We start from the raw sequence: 17,896 nt of genomic DNA, 5'->3' as shown, positions 1-17,896 counted from the left end.
GCTTCTGGGAAAGGTTTCATTATATAGAGAAAATGCACTTTTTCTACTGAAAGATTCTCTCCTGTCTATCATTAATGCCTGCCATTGTGGGAATTCTGCAACCCTGAGGGGGCTGGAAAGCCTAAGGAAAATCACTTCAATAATGGGAATATGGAAAGATGGCCAGAATTATACCTCTTGTTATTGTTGAGTGAGCCACTGAAATAATCTGTGAAGTGCTTTACCTTTAGATTCCTTTTTGTGTGAGATAACTTCCGTGAGCCATTGTGAATTGGGTTTTGTTGTTACTTGCTGCTGAAAACATTCTGAATGAGACAACTTTCATAAAATTCTGTCTTTAAGTAACAAATCATGTGTATTTATCTGTGTTAATGTATGTATATGTTTATGTAATAAAGCAAAGAACACATAAGTGAGTCATCAGGAAAGTATTTAATTAAAAAAGCACATATTTCATCTGTTAACTTCTTTTTTATTTCTCCCAACATTTTGTTAAGAAAATTATCAAACATAGAGCAAAACTGAGTGAATTTTACAGTGAACATTCATATACTATTAACATTTTACTGTATTTGAATTACTACCTATCTATCCTTCTTTCTCTTTTTTATTATCATATATGTGCATAAATATATTTGAGGGGGAGTGGTGGTACTGGGGTTTAAATTCAGAGTTTTTTACTTGCTAGGCAGGTGCTCTACCACATGAGCCACTCTACCAGCCTTTTTATGTGATAGGTACTTTGGAGATAACATCTATCCAACTATTTGCCTGGACAGGCTTTGAACTGTGATCTTCCTGATCTCTGCCTCCTCAGTACAGGTGTGAACCACCACCATCTGGCTATTATCATATACTAATTGTACAAAATAATGAGTTTCGTTGTGACATTTTCATACATGCACACTAAATATCTTGATCATATTTACCCCATTCTATCCCTTTTTTTACTTCATTATTATATGATTTCAGAGCATCAGTATACTTGCTACTGAACACTTCAGAATGCCTACTGTTAAGCAGAGTTCACCCCTTTTTTTCTTTACACTAAAATTTATATACAATGAAATGTATAAATATTAGCTATACATTAAATGAGTTTTGATAGATGCATATACTTGCATAATGCAAACACTTATCAAAATATAAAATGTTTCTGCCAACCCCTTTAGAAAGTAAATTCCCTTATGCCTTTTCATAGGCATATCCTGTCCCTCTTCTCAAGAGGCAACCACTGTTTTAATAATTTTTTCACACTCAGTTTAGTTTTGATTGTTTTAACATTTCATGTAAGTGAAACCATACACTATATACTCTTTTAAGTCAGGGAACTTTCACTCGGCATGTATTTAATCCATATTTGTTATGTGTGTTATCAAACATTCTGTACATTTTTTTAAGTGAATGTTTTTTTAAAGTGTATTTCATTTTCTATGGCATGACTATATATTATTTTTTTATTTTGGTGGTTCCAGGTTTTGAACTCAGGGCTTCAGGCTTGCTAGGCAGGTGTTCTACCTCTTGAGTCACTCTGCCAGCCCTATAAATTCTATCTTTAATTTTGTTTTCTACATGGTAATCATTAGTGTATAGAAACAATTAATTTTTTGTGTTTATCTTTTATCTTGTTTTCAGTTCAAAACGGTTGGTCTGCTTGCTGCATGACGAAGCCAATTAGTTGAGATGCAAGGCATGCCAGAGAATGAACTTTTATTACCATGAGCTAGCTGATTGGAAGATGGAGGACCATCTTGTCCTAAAAGGGCCAGATTTCCTGGAAACTGATTTAGTGGAGGTTTATGTAACAGATGGACAACTGAAGACTAGTGGACACTTTTTTGGTGGTGAAGGTGTGTGACCAAATGACACACATCTGCTCTTAATTGCCATATCACCAAATACTTCTCACTTTTGCAAACCTTAATAAAAAAAAGATCATTATTTGTTCAGGCTTATTCTTATCACTGATTAGTTTGCTTATTGGCAGTTCGTGACATGTTACAGATAGATAGGTTAGGGAAGTAGTCTCTTGTGCTAATCACCGAACTGATGGTAATGAAAGAAAACATACTTTATCTGATTATTGTGAAAGACATTGGTCAAAGTGAAGTTCCATTGGGAGTCAGTTCAGTGGCACATGTCTGGAACCTCAGCATTGAAGAGGCTGAGGTGAACCTGGGCTACAATGCAAGAACCTGTCTCAAAAACACACAAAACCAAATAGGGATTTGAGCACCAAATTTGGTTTCAGTGCTTGGATTCACCATGGTCTTGTTGAACCCACTAGTTCTGGGAGACTATTTTGTAGATTTCCTGTACATTCACTTACCAGCAAATGCAGACAGTTTTATTTCTTCCTTTGTTATTTATGCCTTATTGCAGTGACTAGAACTTTCAGCATTGAATAAGAGCAGTTGGGAGTAGACATCCCTGTATTGTTCCTGATCCTAAAACAAAAATTCAGTTTTTTACCATCAAATATGTTAAATGTAAGGCTTTTGTAAATGCTTGTTACAAAAGTAAAGGTAATTTCCTTTATTCATAACTTGCTGAGAGTTAAAATTTTTTTTTATCATAAGTGGGTTTTGGGTTTTGTCAAATTGATACATCATTTTTCTTCTTTAGCATATTGATGTGGCAAACTCCACTGATTGATTCAACATTGTTGAATCATTGTTGAGTTCTATATGTTAATATGTTATTAAAGATTTTTGCATTAAAATTTGTGAACGATGTTGGCCTGAGTTTTCTCTTTTCATCATATTTTTGTCTGATTTTAGTATAATGGTAAACCTCATAAAATGAAATGGGCTGTGTTCCCTTCTCTACTTTTTTTTCTGGAAGACACTATAAAGTGGTGTTAATTATTCTTTAAATACTTGTCAGAATTCTTCAGTGAAACCATGTAGACCTAGAGATTTCTTTTTGGGTAGCTTTTAAATTATAAATTCAATTTCTTTAATGGTTATAGGGGAGTCAGATCATCTTAGTTGAGTTTTGGAAGTTTGTGACTTTTGAAGAATTAGACTATTTCTCTTAAGTTGTCAAATTTATGAGTATAAACTAAACTTGTTTTTAGCATTCTCTTACTACTTTTTTAATGACTGGAGTATTTTTGTCCATGGTTTCTATTAGTTCTTTGAGCACATTTAAAGCAGTTGATTTAAAGCCTTTGTGTAGTAAGTTCAGCGTCTGGACTTTCTTGAGGGCAGTTTCTGTAATTTTTTTTTTTTTCTGTGAATGGGTAGCACTTTTCTAATTCTCTGCATGCCTTGTGAATTTTTGTTGAAAATTGTATGTTTTGGATATACAGCAACTCTAAAAACCAATTCTTGCCCCTTTCTAGGGTTGCTTATTATTGTTTGTTTAGTGACTTGTCTGAATTAATTTGTAAAGTCTGTAGATCTTTCCTATGTGGCCATTGAAATTGCTGTTCTATTAATTTCATGAACAGCTAGTGATTTGACAGAGATTTCCTTAAATACTTAGAACAAAACCCTTCTAGTCTTTGCAGAAGGGCTGTTTATGTTTGTGAGGCACATGGTCAACACTCAGCCTGGCAGTTTTCAGCACTGCCTGTTGAGGTTTTTATCAGAAGCTTCAAATCTCTCTAATGATGCCTTTTGTACATGGTGTGGGCTAGTTCAGTATTACATTATTTTAAACAATACTGGAGAATGATTCTAAATGACTGCCTTCTGCTTGGCGTGGGGCTCCCCATTTGACTTTTCTGGTCTTCCCTTTATTCTGCTTCTTAGAGATACTGTGTCTTTGCAGTTCTCCTAGTTGAATCTCCCTGTTCTTTTAAATTACTGCTTGTTAGTGTAGTGGTGGTGGGAGGAAGGGCAGTCTGTGATATCTTCATTAGGCCTCAGGTGAAGCTGAGCCTTAGGATGAGATTGACACAAGTTTTCTGGTCCCTCCTTCAAATGTAATGTTGGACCTAGCATTCATTCCTGCCTCCCTTTGCCCCAGCTATGGTTTTGTTTTCTTGATCTGCCTCCTCCCAGTTGCAGAGTGTTTCTACAAGTACAAGGAAAGTTATAGTTTTTATTGTACTTCTCCCTGTAGATAAAGGCTTTTGTCCTACAGAGGAGATAACACACCTATCTGTCTAGATAACATTTTCAGTGATGTTGTTGGTCTTCTTTGCCATCTGCACAGTTTTCTACTGTTTTCTTGGTTGCTCTTCCCCTGCAGATCAATGGTTTTGGTCTGAGAGGAAATAGACTTGTGACTGTTTTTCCCCTTCATAGCAAATTCCAGAAGCAAAAACTTTCTCAGTAGTCTTCCTCACTTTTCCTGTATGCTCCAGGTGGTTTCCCAGAAGAAAAGCATGCAAAAAAGGTACAAATCTTACTTCAAAGACTGGTGGTGGATCTATATTCTTACAGTAGAGTGCATTTTGCCCTTAACTGTTTATCAAGGACTTTTACCTGAATATTCTTACCAGTACTCAGTGGCTTGTGTCCCAGAAAAACAAATGCTGGAGATATGCTTCTCTCTGCAGACACCTGTCTTTACCTGGATTTTGGATTACTTAGTTGATCTGGGGCTTTGGTTCTCTGATGGATTTATCCATTCATTTTACATTTTTTTCCAGCTTTTTCTTTGTGAGTATGAGGCTACCATTCCTGTTTCTCTTGAAGGAGTTGGAACTGAATGTCTTGAAGTTCTATTTTTCATAACACTTTCTCTTTTTGACTTAGGAAGCAGAAACTCAATATGAAAAGCAGATTGATAAAATTACTATGGAGACACAAGAACTTAAATGGCAAAAGGTGAGTATTTCCCCCCTATGATTAGCATTTTAGTTTACATTTAAAATATATTGTAATTCTTACTGTAAAATTAGTTTTAAAATTCCTAATGTATTCAGGGGTAGTGTATTATTTGAAACAAAGCCTCAAGACTAACACTGTTGATGATACTTGGGTTTTCATTAAACTGAGTATAAAATTTTTATGTAGACTTTTTGATGTAACACTGAGGATAACTGAAAACTTCTACTTTACATCTAAGGAACATATTATAGTATGTTATGGAGGAATGAGAATGTTTTGAAAGCATTGGGACCTCAGAATTAGTACGATGTTTTTTTTCCAGAGTGGTGTTGTATAATATGATCAAACAGAAAAAAAAACAGCATTAGCTGTGAGTTTTTCCTATATCTATATTAAAGTATTTATGATAGTGCTTCTCATGCTTTTCGATCACAGTAATCTTTTCTGCTAAAAGAGGGAGAGGTGAATAATAATGGCTTCTTTTTTTCTCCTTTAGCAATTTTGAAACAGAGTTAGCATACCAGAATCAATTCAAATGACAGAGTTTAGACTTAATTAGAATCTACAGAACATGGGAGCAAAACCAGGGTTGGGTTATATGAGGGACAGATAAGCTACTGACCTATCTGTGGAGAGAAAAAAACAAGCAAATCCTAAGAATAAACTAAAGCTCAAAATAGATTTAAAAATGTAAAGTCATACCTTATTTCTGTTTATTTATTTATTTTTGGTTGTTGTTTTGAGATGGGGTCTTGCTGTATTGCCCAGGCTGATCTGGAATTTCTGGGTTCAGTTGATCCTCCTACTTCAACCTTCGAGTAACTGGGACTATGGCTGTGCCCATCAGCACTGGCTATATCTTGTTTTTTGGATAGGAAGAATCAGCAGTATACATTTATCTCAATTCTTAAGTAAGTTTAATATAATCCAATTTAAATTACCAAGAACACGTTTGGGAGTAATTAGGCTGATTCTAACATTTATGTAGTACTAAACATGCAAGAGTGACTGGGAAAGTTTTGAAAAGAAACGAGATGATCTAGTCACACTTAATAAACCTACACTAAGTAAAATAGGTTGGTCATGTCTATGAATAGTTATTCAGCAGATCATAATAGGGTAGAAGTAGATCCAAACACATAAGATAATTTAGTGAGTGATAAAAGTAGCTTTCAAAAAACAAGGAAGAATCGACTATTCAGTAAATAGAATTAGAGCTGGTTTCATTTGAAGGAAGCCAGATTCTTATACTACTTTAACTTTTATACATTCTTGGCAGTGTAAATTAGAAGTGCCTTTTTGGGTTCCTCAAAATATTAAGTAAACTGTTAAAAAGCAGATGGATTTATTAGAACTCTTTGCAGTGAGAATACTGTATAGTCTCAATGTTTCAAAGGGACAGGTCAGAATTTTAATATGGAGAGGGTTATAGGATCTGGGCTCAAGTGACTTTAGAGAGATTTTCTAAGGCAGGGCATTGATGAATTGGGCAAATTATGTGCTATAGTATTTTAGGAGAGGTGAATATAGCAACATGAGGATCTCAAAGCTAGTTTTGAGAATAAACTATTGTTTGATAAATTAGGTATTTACCCAAGTAAACTATTGTCTCAGGTAAATTCTTTTGCAGCAATGTCCTGAAACAAACATTGATTAATTTCATTTGCTTTTATGGTCTTATATTTACTGAGCAAAGATTCCTGGAACAAAAGGCTAAGTCTTGTTGTACAGGTTTCTCAGTTCTTAGTACTGAGAGTTGTGTCCTATTGATGCAGATGGTTTTAGTTCTCAGGCCCTTTTGCTTCTTCAGCCTGAGCTGGAGAAGAGTCTGGTTTTTTTTTTTTTCTTTTATAGTATGGAAGTTGAACTTAGCGCCTCATGCTTGCCAGGCAGGCACTCTTGGCACTTGAGCCATGCCGGCAGCCCTTTTTATATTAGTTAATTTTTGGATATGGTCTTGCTTTTTGTGTTGGGCTGGCTTGGACCATGATCCTCTTATTCATGCTTCTGCATCTATCTGGGATGAAAAGCACATGCCACTGTGTCCAGCAATTGGTTGAGATGGGGTCTTGTGAACTTTTTCACCTAGTCTGGCCTCAAACCATGATCTTCCCTATTTCTGTCTCTCAAGTAGCTATGATTACAGACTTAAGCCACTTCTCTTGGCTGATCCTACTATTATTTAAGATGTGATCAATCAAGGTCTATGCTGCTTTCTGTTTTGTTTTGTTTTTTTCTTTTGCTACTTTGATGTATGTTTTATGAAGAGTCACAATAACATATATGGTTATTTCTGGTGATGGCTGCTTATGATATATATATATATATAAATGTTTTTCCTATCTTTTTTGGTACTGGGGATCAAACCCAGGATCTCATGCATGCTGTGCAAACACTGAACTGCTGAGTTACTTCTCCAGCCCCCTTTCCATTTTTGATCATTTGTTGTATTGTTTGACATGGCAGTACCTATACAATAATATTTAAGATTCTAGAAGTGACAAATTCAGACATACCGACATGGTAAAGTACTTAGGAGTGTTGATCACTCCTAAGGCAGTAGCCAAGAATACTCAAAATAAACCAATAGAAGAGAGGCCATCCCCAACTCATAATCAAATTTCAGCCCATTATTGAACTTACACCATACAGTGGTCAAGAATGCAGAGACCAGTATTAAGGATAAGGACTTTGGAAATGATCAAGTTTTAGAAATAATACATGTTTTCTCATTTAAGGTTCTGGATTACTTGGATTTTATGTTGTTTGTTTTGTTTTGTTGAGACAGTGTCTTACTATGCAGCCCAGGCTGGCCTGGAACTCACTATGTAGCCCAGGTTGGTCTTGAACTTGATTCTCCTCCTACCTCTACTTCCCAAGTGCTGGGATTACAGGTGTGTGCCATCACACAAGATTCTGGATTGTTAAGAGGAAACAAAATATATAGAAAAGTAAAGAACAAAAACCCGCAAATCAAAACATTATGAACTATGGCTCTGCTTATCTAGATTGAGGGTCAGTGAGCTTTTTTTGTAAAGAGCCATATGGCAAATATTTCAAGTTTTGTGGACCATATAGTCTCTGTCACAACTGCTTAACTCTGTAGTTGTAGTGTGAAAGCAGCCATGGGGCAATACTTAAAATGAATAAGTGCATCTGTGTTCTAACAAAATTTTGTAGACACTGACATTTCATACGATTTTCAAGTGACTTGAAGTATTTTTTTTCTTTTTAGCCATTTAAAAATATAGAATCCATTTTTAGTTCACCAGTCATACAAAAACACTTGCTCAGACTTGGTCTATAGGTTATAGTTGTTGATCTCTGATAATAGATCTCACTCTGTAGGTCTTGGGTAGAGGTTATCTATCATATAGTTGCCTTCTTGGGCAGAAACTGTTTCTGAAGACAGTCTATTTCTGAAATTTTCTTAAGCTTCTATAGTTTTAAATCTCATGGTGGAATGGTACTCCAGGTATTAGAGAGTAAAATCTAGTATCTGTTGGTTTAGGACATATGAACCCAAGGATCTAGGCCTTGGAGTTCAGATAGTGCATGAGCAGTTGAAGAACCTGATAAAAGATTTTCCAACATGGTTTAAGGTGTTTTGTTTTCTCTCTAGGGTCAATTACAGAAAACATTTTCTCTGTGTTTTAGATTATGTAGAGGAAATGGAATTTGTGTTTATTGGTGAGAAGTCTATGAAGCATATTTCATGAATCCCTTGGAGTACTTTACCAAGTTTGTTTAAATAAGGAGATGCCTCACATCGGGGGAGAAGTGGCCAATTTTATACAACAACCTCTAACAAATTTGTATGGTTCAAGCCAATGAGTGTAGGAGAATATAGTCTGCATAGGAGTAAAAGATTAAAATGCCATTAACTTTCTCTAGTTTTCCTTAAGATTGAGGATGATGGAAGCAATGAGTTTCTAAATAAATGCAAGCCTTTGTAAAGTTCTCTAATAACAGTTCCAGTAAAATAAGTGCTTCTGTCATTGGAAATCCTCAGGCTGGACACACAAAATCAAGTAATTTTTTTTCTACCTTTAGAACAGTAGCTCTTTGGCAAGAAGTTTCAGTCCATCCTGAAATGAAGTAAGTAATGATGAGAACGCATTCAGAATCCAGTACAGGGGTTAATTTTAGGAAATCTATTTGTATATATGTGGAATCTGAGGTTTGGATATGCAAGGATAACAATTTTATTAGGATGGTTCTGGTCACAGATAAAATGTACACCAAGAACATCCTTAGCAATCTTAGTAAAATTTGCCATCAGTGCTAACTTGAGTATTGTTTCCAATTCACCCTTGCTCTGACAGGTAATTTCATATAAAATTTTTGTGAAGTTCCATCAAGGTCCTCTGGTGCCACCAAGTGTCTGTCCTGAGTGTCCTGAAAGAGATTTCCTCTTGTACTTTATGTCATGTTTTTTGTTTGTTTGTTTTTTTTTCATATATAGAAGCCAGTTGTGAGCATTTCAAAATAGCCTTTTTTAATCTCAAAGAGTTTGATTTTTGAGTACCATGGGGGTTGGGACCATGTATTACAAAGATTAGTTAGGAGATTTCATTTGGCCTTTGTGTTATCCTTTTTATTGTAGATGTATAATAGCCATCTCCTTAGGAACCATTAGAATACTGAAAATTGTTGCCCATTTGAAATTGGGATTCCTACTGAGATTAGAAACTTATTGTTTCTACAGTATTCTAAAATCATGGACATCTCCAAATTCATACTGCTAACTTGTGTTAACTGACAACTGGCAAGCTTTGCTGAGTATAAGTTCTGCCATCTTGACTGATTTTACTTCTGGTAAGGAGTCATAATATAGAGGTCAACTGAGACTGTTTCAGTGTATTCTGCCTGATAGCTTTCCTATTTTAGTTTTAAAAAATGGCCTATCAACAAACAATATTAAACCTAAATTTAATTTAGAGAGAATGTCTATAAGTCAGTTTGCATCATAGTAATTGCTTAGAGACAAGATTGTCATAGATTTCCCTTTCTTTGGATAATAGAAAAAGAGCAGTAAGTTCTTAAAAAAAGTTTCCCAATGAGCAATATGTATTAGAAATAGAGATCAAAGATTGTATTTTATATAGGAAGTTGCTATCAAAATATTTCTTGAACGTTTGACAGATACTCTGTTCAGTCCTTCTTACTACATTAGTATATTTGGTCTTTTTCCCATTAAGATATAAAATATTTAATTTCAACCTATTTTCTATTCACATTCTTACATATATTAACTATAAGATGAATATCATGTATATATATATACATGAGTAACATATATGAAAGTGAAATAGTTGGACATAGGGCATACAGCTGTAATTCCAGCACTTAAGAGGTTGAAACACAGGGGTCCTGAGTTTGATGCCAACCTTGCCTACACAGTAAGACCCTGTCTCAAAAACAAACAAAAAAAAAGTGAAATGAATAGTATGTGTGTATACGTGTGTATGTATGTGTGTGTAAAACTTTAAGTTAATGGATGTGGTATCACAAAGGAGAATATAATATTTCTCACTTGGGGAATCTAAGGATAAAATTCATAAGCTAGAATGGGTGTCTGTGGGTTATTAGGGATGTCCATTCTTTGAGTAGTGACATTGAGGGAGAGGTTTCGTTTAATATTTGGAGAAATTTCTCTTCATGAATTTGAGAATATAATGAGAAATTGTGTGCATAATTTCTTCCCAGAGCAATGTCACTGGTTTTCTTTGATTTTTCTCCTTTATTAATTTATTTTTTGGTGTTACTGGGGTTTGAATTCATGGCCCCTCACTCGCTAGGCAGGTGCTCTACCTTTTGAGCCACACCCCCTGTCATTTTTTATCTTTAAAACTAGAACAGGACAATTACATTTCCAGTGTTCTTTTTCTTTTTTTTCCCCAAACACTTCTCATTTCTTTTTTAAAATTTTTTAAATTTTTAATTTTTTATTATGTGCATACATTGTTTGGGTCATTTGTCACCCTGCCCCCCTTCCCCACCCTTCCCATCCTCCCCTTCTCAGTTTCATGCAGGTCCCATTCTGCCCTTGTGACTGATTTTGTTGAAGAAAAGACATAAGCATAATGAGAAAGACAAAGAATTTTTTTTTTCATTTTTCTTTTATTATTCATATGTGCATACGAGGCTTGGTTCATTTCTCCCCCCTGCCCCCACCCCCTCCCTTACCACCCACTCCACCCCCTCCCGCTCCCCCCCTCAATACCCTGCAGAAACTATTTTGCCCTTATCTCTAATTTTGTTGTAGAGAGAGTATAAGCAATAATAGGAAGGAACAAGGGGTTTTGCTGGTTGAGATAAGGATAGCTATACAGGGCATTGACTCACATTGATTTCTTGTGCGTGTGTGTTACCTTCTAGGTTAATTCTTTTTGATCTAACCTTTTCTCTAGTTCCTGGTCCCCTTTTCCTATTGGCCTCAGTTGCTTTAAGGTATCTGCTTTAGTTTCTCTGCATTAAGGGCAACAAATGCTAGCTAGTTTTTTAGGTGTCTTACCTATCCTCACCCCTCCCTTGTGTGCTCTCGCTTTTATCCTGTGCTCATAGTCCAGTTCCCTTGTTGTGTTTGCCCTTGATCTAATGTCCACATATGAGGGAGAACATACGATTTTTGGTCTTTTGAGCCAGGCTAACCTCACTCAGAATGATGTTCTCCAATTCCATCCATTTACCAGCGAATGATAACATTTCGTTCTTCTTCATGGCTGCATAAAATTCCATTGTGTATAGATACCACATTTTCTTAATCCATTCGTCAGTGCTGGGGCATCTTGGCTGTTTCCATAACTTGGCTATTGTGAATAGTGCCGCAATAAACATGGATGTGCAGGTGCCTCTGGAGTAACAGTCTTTTGGGTATATCCCCAAGAGTGGTATTGCTGGATCAAATGGTAGATCGATGTCCAGCTTTTTAAGTAGCCTCCAAATTTTTTTCCAGAGTGGTTGTACTAGTCTACATTCCCACCAACAGTGTAAGAGGGTTCCTTTTTCCCCGCATCCTCGCCAACACCTGTTGTTGGTGGTGTTGCTGATGATGGCTATTCTAACAGGGGTGAGGTGGAATCTTAGTGTGGTTTTAATTTGCATTTCCTTTATTGCTAGAGATGGTGAGCATTTTTTCATGTGTTTTCTGGCCATTTGAATTTCTTCTTTTGAGAAAGTTCTGTTTAGTTCACATGCCCATTTCTTTATTGGTTCATTAGTTTTGGGAGAATTTAGTTTTTTAAGTTCCCTGTATATTCTGGTTATCAGTCCTTTGTCTGATGTATAATTGGCAAATATTTTCTCCCACTCTGTGGGTGTTCTCTTCAGTTTAGAGACCATTTCTTTTGATGAACAGAAGCTTTTTAGTTTTATGAGGTCCCATTTATCTATGCTATCTCTTAGTTGCTGTGCTGCTGGGGTTTCATTGAGAAAGTTCTTACCTATACCTACTAACTCCAGAGTATTTCCTACTCTTTCTTGTATCAACTTAAGAGTTTGGGGTCTGATATTAAGATCCTTGATCCATTTTGAGTTAATCTTGGTATAGGGTGATATACATGGATCTAGTTTCAGTTTTTTGCAGACTGCTAACCAGTTTTCCCAGCAGTTTTTGTTGAAGAGGCTGCTATTTCTCCATCGTATATTTTTAGCTCCTTTGTCAAAGATAAGTTGCTCATAGTTGTGTGGCTTCATATCTGGATCCTCTATTCTGTTCCACTGGTCTTCATGTCTGTTTTTGTGCCAGTACCATGCTGTTTTTATTGTTATTGCTTTGTAATATAGTTTGAAGTCAGGTATTGTGATACCTCCTTCATTGTTCTTTTGACTGAGTATTGCCTTGGCTATTCGTGGCCTCTTGTGTTTCCATATAAATTTCACAGTAGATTTTTCAATCTCTTTAATGAATGTCATTGGAATTTTGATGGGAATTGCATTAAACATGTAGATTACTTTTGGGAGTATCGACATTTTTACTATGTTGATTTTACCAATCCATGAGCATGGGAGATCTCTCCACTTTCTATAGTCTTCCTCAATCTCTTTCTTCAGAAGTGTATAGTTTTCCTTGTAGAGGTCTTTCACATCTTTTGTTAGGTTTACACCTAGGTATTTGATTTTTTTTGAGGCTATTGTAAATGGAATTGTTTTCATACATTTTTTCCGTTTGCTCATTGTTAGTGTATAGAAATGCTAATGATTTTTCTATGTTGATTTTTATATCCTGCTACCTTGCTATAGCTATTGATGATGTCTAGAAGCTTCTGAGTAGAGTTTTTTGGGTCTTTAAGGTATAGGATCATGTCGTCTGCAAATAGGGATATTTTGACAGTTTCTTTACCTATTTGTATTCCTTTTATTCCTTCTTCTTGCCTAATTGCTCTGGCTAGGAATTCCAGTACTATGTTGAATAGGAGTGGAGATAGTGGGCATCCTTGTCTGGTTCCTGATTTTAGAGGGAATGGTTTTAATTTTTCTCCGTTAAGTATAATGCTGGCTGTAGGTTTGTCATATATAGCTTTTATAATGTTGAGGAACTTTCCTTCTATTCCTAGTTTTCTTAGAGCTTTTATCATGAAATGATGTTGGATCTTATCAAAGGCTTTTTCTGCATCTATTGAGATGATCAAGTGGTTTTTGTCTTTGCTTCTGTTAATGTGGTTTATTACGTTTATTGATTTTCGTATGTTGAACCACCCCTGCATCCCTGGGATGAAGCCTACCTGGTCGTGGTGAATAATCTTTTTGATGTGTTGCTGAATTCGATTTGCCATTATTTTGTTGAGGATTTTTGCATCAATGTTCATTAAGGAGATTGGCCTATAGTTCTCCTTTTTGGAGGTGTCTTAAGACAAAGAATTTTTGCTAGTTGAGTTAAGGATAGCTATACAGAAAGATTCCTACTATTGCTTTCATGTACCCATGTGTTACGTCCCATGTTGATTCAACTCTAACTGATCTTTACATTAGTTCCTGATCCCCTGCAAGTGATAACCTGTCGTTTTAAGGTTTCTGTATTAGTTCCTCTGGAGTGTTCTTTTCTGCTGATAATAAGTATCTATAGATGTCTTTACCAAGAGGCTTTCTCCTCCTGCTTGAAAACTATAGTGGGGAACATTTAGTTATTTTTGTCTTTAAGGTCATCCGTTTATTCTGCTTTTGTTCTAAGCCTTTTTTGAAGAGTTGGACTTGGAGATCTGGTTATAAAGCTGTTTTCCATCCCAATATTTGTTACATATTATGTCCCATATTTTTGGATTTAAGGTTGTTCACAAAAAGTGAGGAGAGAGCTGGAGTTCACATCTTCAGAATCTTTTCCTCAAAGAACTTATTCCTGAAGTTTCCAATGGACATATTCTCTCCTTCCTTGGTTGCAGGCCTGGATAAGGGTCTACTTTAGGAAAAAGTTTGGGATTAGCTTCTGAAAGATTTTTATCCATTATCTGTAACTTTTCTAAACCTGTTTCCTATGTAGGTGGAGATTTTCCAAGTCATTCTTAAGATCATCTCATTTTGCCTTATCCATTCATTTTTTTTTTTTTGTATCTGAGAATATGAGCCAGTTGATACAGATCTGGAAGTAGGCAGTGCTACTTATTAAAATTAGCTATGGGATTTTAAATATTTTAAGGTAATAATGAACTTTGAGAATAAAAATGTAGTTATGGTGTACTGCATGGCTCAGTATTGAACAATAATTACATAGTAGTAATGATATAAATACTATCTATTAATTTCTGGTGCAATTTTGAGTTAACTGTTGAAAGAACAGGAGAAGATGTGGGATAATGATTATATAGAAAAGCTAAACTTCTGCCATAATGGGAAGTCAGGAGATAAACTTTTAAAATTGCTAAATAAATGTATTATTTAGAAATCTTGAGATAACAAAAATTTGGAAGTGGGTGCCACTTTTACACCAAATTTTTAAAATGATTATTATTAACTTTGATTAAAAATACAAGAAAAAATGTAAAAATTATCTTGAATCTAAAGGACAGAACATACAACTTCCACCTAAGAAGTAGTGGTGGGAAGATGAAATGGAATCATGTATAAAAAATGCCTGGTGGTAGCTTTGTCTCAAAACCCTAAGACTGTAGTCTGCTTGTAAACTAGGATTGTGAATTTTAATAACTTTTGGCTAAAAGACATTTTCTTGAAGAAAGTGTTGGAGTCAGCAATGTCTAGAGTATAAAAAAAATTTAAAGCAATGTGTTTTTATCATGAAGAAGATAAATCTTATATGATGATTCCATGACAGAAATCATAAAATTGGTTTAAAGTTACATTTCAGAAGCATAAAATGCAATAAGTATGTTTAACTTTTATTTAAATTGTGAATCCAATTAAGATTTAGAATGGAAAACATTACTAGAATTTGTTTTAACTTCTCATAATTTTTAAAATAGGAAACTCTTCAGAATCAAAAGGAAGCATTAGTAAGGCAACACAAAGAAGCAATGGAAGTTTTAAAAAAGCAGGTAATTTTCATAAAAGATAAACATTGCAGTTTTAAATGTTGCATTTCCTACCTCTCCCGTGAATGTTATGACAAGCTGTTCTTCATAATCACAAAAGACAAAAAAGAGAAAAGGGGAATTAAGGGAAAGTAGGAAATGAGTAAAATTATTTTGAATCACAACTGATAATATAGATTATAAAGGAAATTGGCAATACTCTTTCCATGAAGATGAAAAGATGTGTTTTCATCTGCCCAAAATAATTTAGGGATGTGTGTTCTTGTTCTTTCTTTCCTTCTTTTAGTAGGATCTTACTTTTTGTACATTACCCCTTTATGAAAGTCAATCATACACTTTTGAAGAACTAAAATACAACTAGGAAGATATAAAGGATAAGGAGAGATAATTATCATGTGCTGAAGCCTCCATAAATATCAACCATTAGTAACTAAGAAAGCCTAGTTGAAAAGTAGAGAAAACTATAAAAAGATTTGAAAAAAAAAAGAATAGCACCATCTTCAGTTAATTTTAATTTTGTAGCTCTTTAATTTTTTTTTTGTAATTTTTGTAGCTCTTGACTACCTCAATTTTTTCTTCAGTATCTTGTTAGAAAATATTAATTTAAGAAAACGTGCTTATGTAAACATTATCTGGAACTTTTTTCCTTATATCTGTTCTACCATCCTTCTTTTTTCTTTTTTCCTTCCCTCTTTTTTGTTTTCATCTTCATACCAGTGTGTGTTTAGAAAAAGAAATAAATCTGTACAACTTAACATCACCAGTGGATTAAGGTTATTGATAATTTATATCTTAGTATGAATTCGTTTCATATGGTAGACTTTCTTCCTTTAATTTGAAATAGGCCTAACCAAAATTATGAAAGTTTTAATTGAAGGGTAAGGAAGAAGCCAAAAGTATAGCATAGTGTTCTCTGGAGGAGAACAAGACTATGTCTTTGCCATCACAAGAGTGTTTGGACAAGATCAGAATACCCAGGTATATGAAAGTTAAAGGAGATGTTCTTGGGTTCTTTTTGTTTGTTTTGCAGTACTGGGAATCAAACCTAGAACCTTTCACATGCTAGGCAAGTGCTCTACCACTGAGCTACATCCTCAGCCCTGTGTTTGTTTTAAATAAAGAATTCTTGAACGTAAGTGAGGAATGTGAAAAAGGGAATAGGGAGGTTCCAAAGAAAAATTTTATTTTTTGATAATTTTGGTATAGTACTTGTGCTGCTTTGAATGTTTTTCATCATTTTCCTTCGGCATATGTGCTTTAGTTTTTCTGTTATGAAAAGTTGTTATTTTAGAGGGCCATTATTTCACTATTAACATACATTTTAAAAAATTTTAGAACAAGGGCTGGTGGAGTGGCTCAAGCAGTAAGAGTAACTGCCTAGCAAGCCTGAGGCCTTGTGTTCAAACCCCAGTGCCTCCAAAAAGCATAGTTTTTTTATTTTTCAGAACATAAATACTGTCTCTGCAAATGATGTTGATTTTATAAATTGTTCCTTCTGAAAATGATACATGCTATTTTTTAAGAGTAGCTGGTAAAATATTCAGACATTTAAGAAAATTTCTGGAGGGGAAAATTAAACATTGAGGGGTTATTGGTACCTAGGTATGATTTGATTGTTCATTTACTTTATGACTGGCCTTTCCCCCTTTATATATTATTTTCTGAATGTGGAAATAACATACTCACATTATATTAAACACAAACAATATAGAAATGTGACAATGTTTCTGTTGACTTGCCAGTATAAATTATTGCTAACTATTTATCTGTATTTTAATTTAAAAAATTACCAGTTACAAATGAAGATGTATGCTTTGGAGGAAGAAAAGGTATTCATAAATTTTTACAGTAACTTAAAATATAGCTCAATGAATTTAATTATCATCATTTGCTGTAATAGGAAAGAGTGTTAGTAATAAGCTAATGGAGAATGTTAATTGCTTGAAATCTTATAAACAAGAAGTACTCAAGATAATCAAGTTACTTAACCTCTTTTGGTTTACATTTGAAAATAATGTGACCTAATAAAATTAGGTGACATAGCTGGGTGTCGTGCCACATACCTGTAGGAAGATTGTGAGTTTGAGGCCAGCTTGGGTTATATAGTGAGATACTATCTCAAAAAACAAAAACAATCGGATGTGGCCAACTGGAGCCTAGAACCCATTTTCAGTTCCCAAATTAATGATCTTTCTTCTCTGGTATAATGTTTCCATTAACTTCAATAAATTTACCATATAGAGTTAAAATTTTTTTTAACAAAAGACTTTTTAAGAAAGGTCTCCTATATTGTTATATTTTTTATTCAAATGGACTGATACCTTATTGATTTGAATATAGTTGGCTCTCTGTATTCACAGCTTTCACATCTGTGGATTCAACTGACTGTTGATTGAAAATATTAGAAAAGAAAAAACTACATCTGTGCTGGATATGTACAGACATTTTTCTTGTCATTATTTTGTAAACCATGTGGTTTATCAACTATTTACATAGCATTTACACTGTATTTGGTATTATAAGTAATCTGGAGATGATATAAACTATATGGGAGGATGTTTATTTAAATTTTTTATTGTATTATTATTGTACTGGGAGTACATTTTGACATTTACAAAAGTGCTTACA

The 17,896-nt window shown here is 34.6% G+C and overlaps 1 protein-coding gene across 24 annotated transcripts in view; it reads left to right on the top strand.

Annotated features, from left to right (window-relative positions):
- Ccdc73 (coiled-coil domain containing 73) overlaps positions 1–17,896 on the top strand; it is a 141,215-nt gene that overhangs the window by 43,876 nt on the left and 79,443 nt on the right. For 11 of the 24 annotated variants that reach the window (XM_074043828.1, XM_074043851.1, XM_074043814.1 and 8 more), the window contains one exon: positions 4,710–4,781. The exons of 2 other annotated variants lie outside the window; for them this stretch is intronic. In XM_074043828.1, coding sequence (XP_073899929.1) covers positions 4,710–4,781 — 72 coding nt within the window. Of the gene's footprint in view, positions 1–4,709; positions 4,782–15,199; positions 15,272–17,061; positions 17,098–17,896 lie in introns of those variants that run through there. 11 more of the 24 variants (XM_074043771.1, XM_074043785.1, XM_074043835.1 and 8 more) reach the window with 3 other exon arrangements.

The sequence above is a fragment of the Castor canadensis genome, chromosome 1 (genome assembly GCF_047511655.1).
Source record: "Castor canadensis chromosome 1, mCasCan1.hap1v2, whole genome shotgun sequence".
NCBI lineage: Eukaryota > Metazoa > Chordata > Mammalia > Rodentia > Castoridae > Castor > Castor canadensis.
The sequence above is the reverse complement of the archived record's forward strand: the minus strand, read 5'-3'. Positions and strand labels throughout refer to the sequence as shown.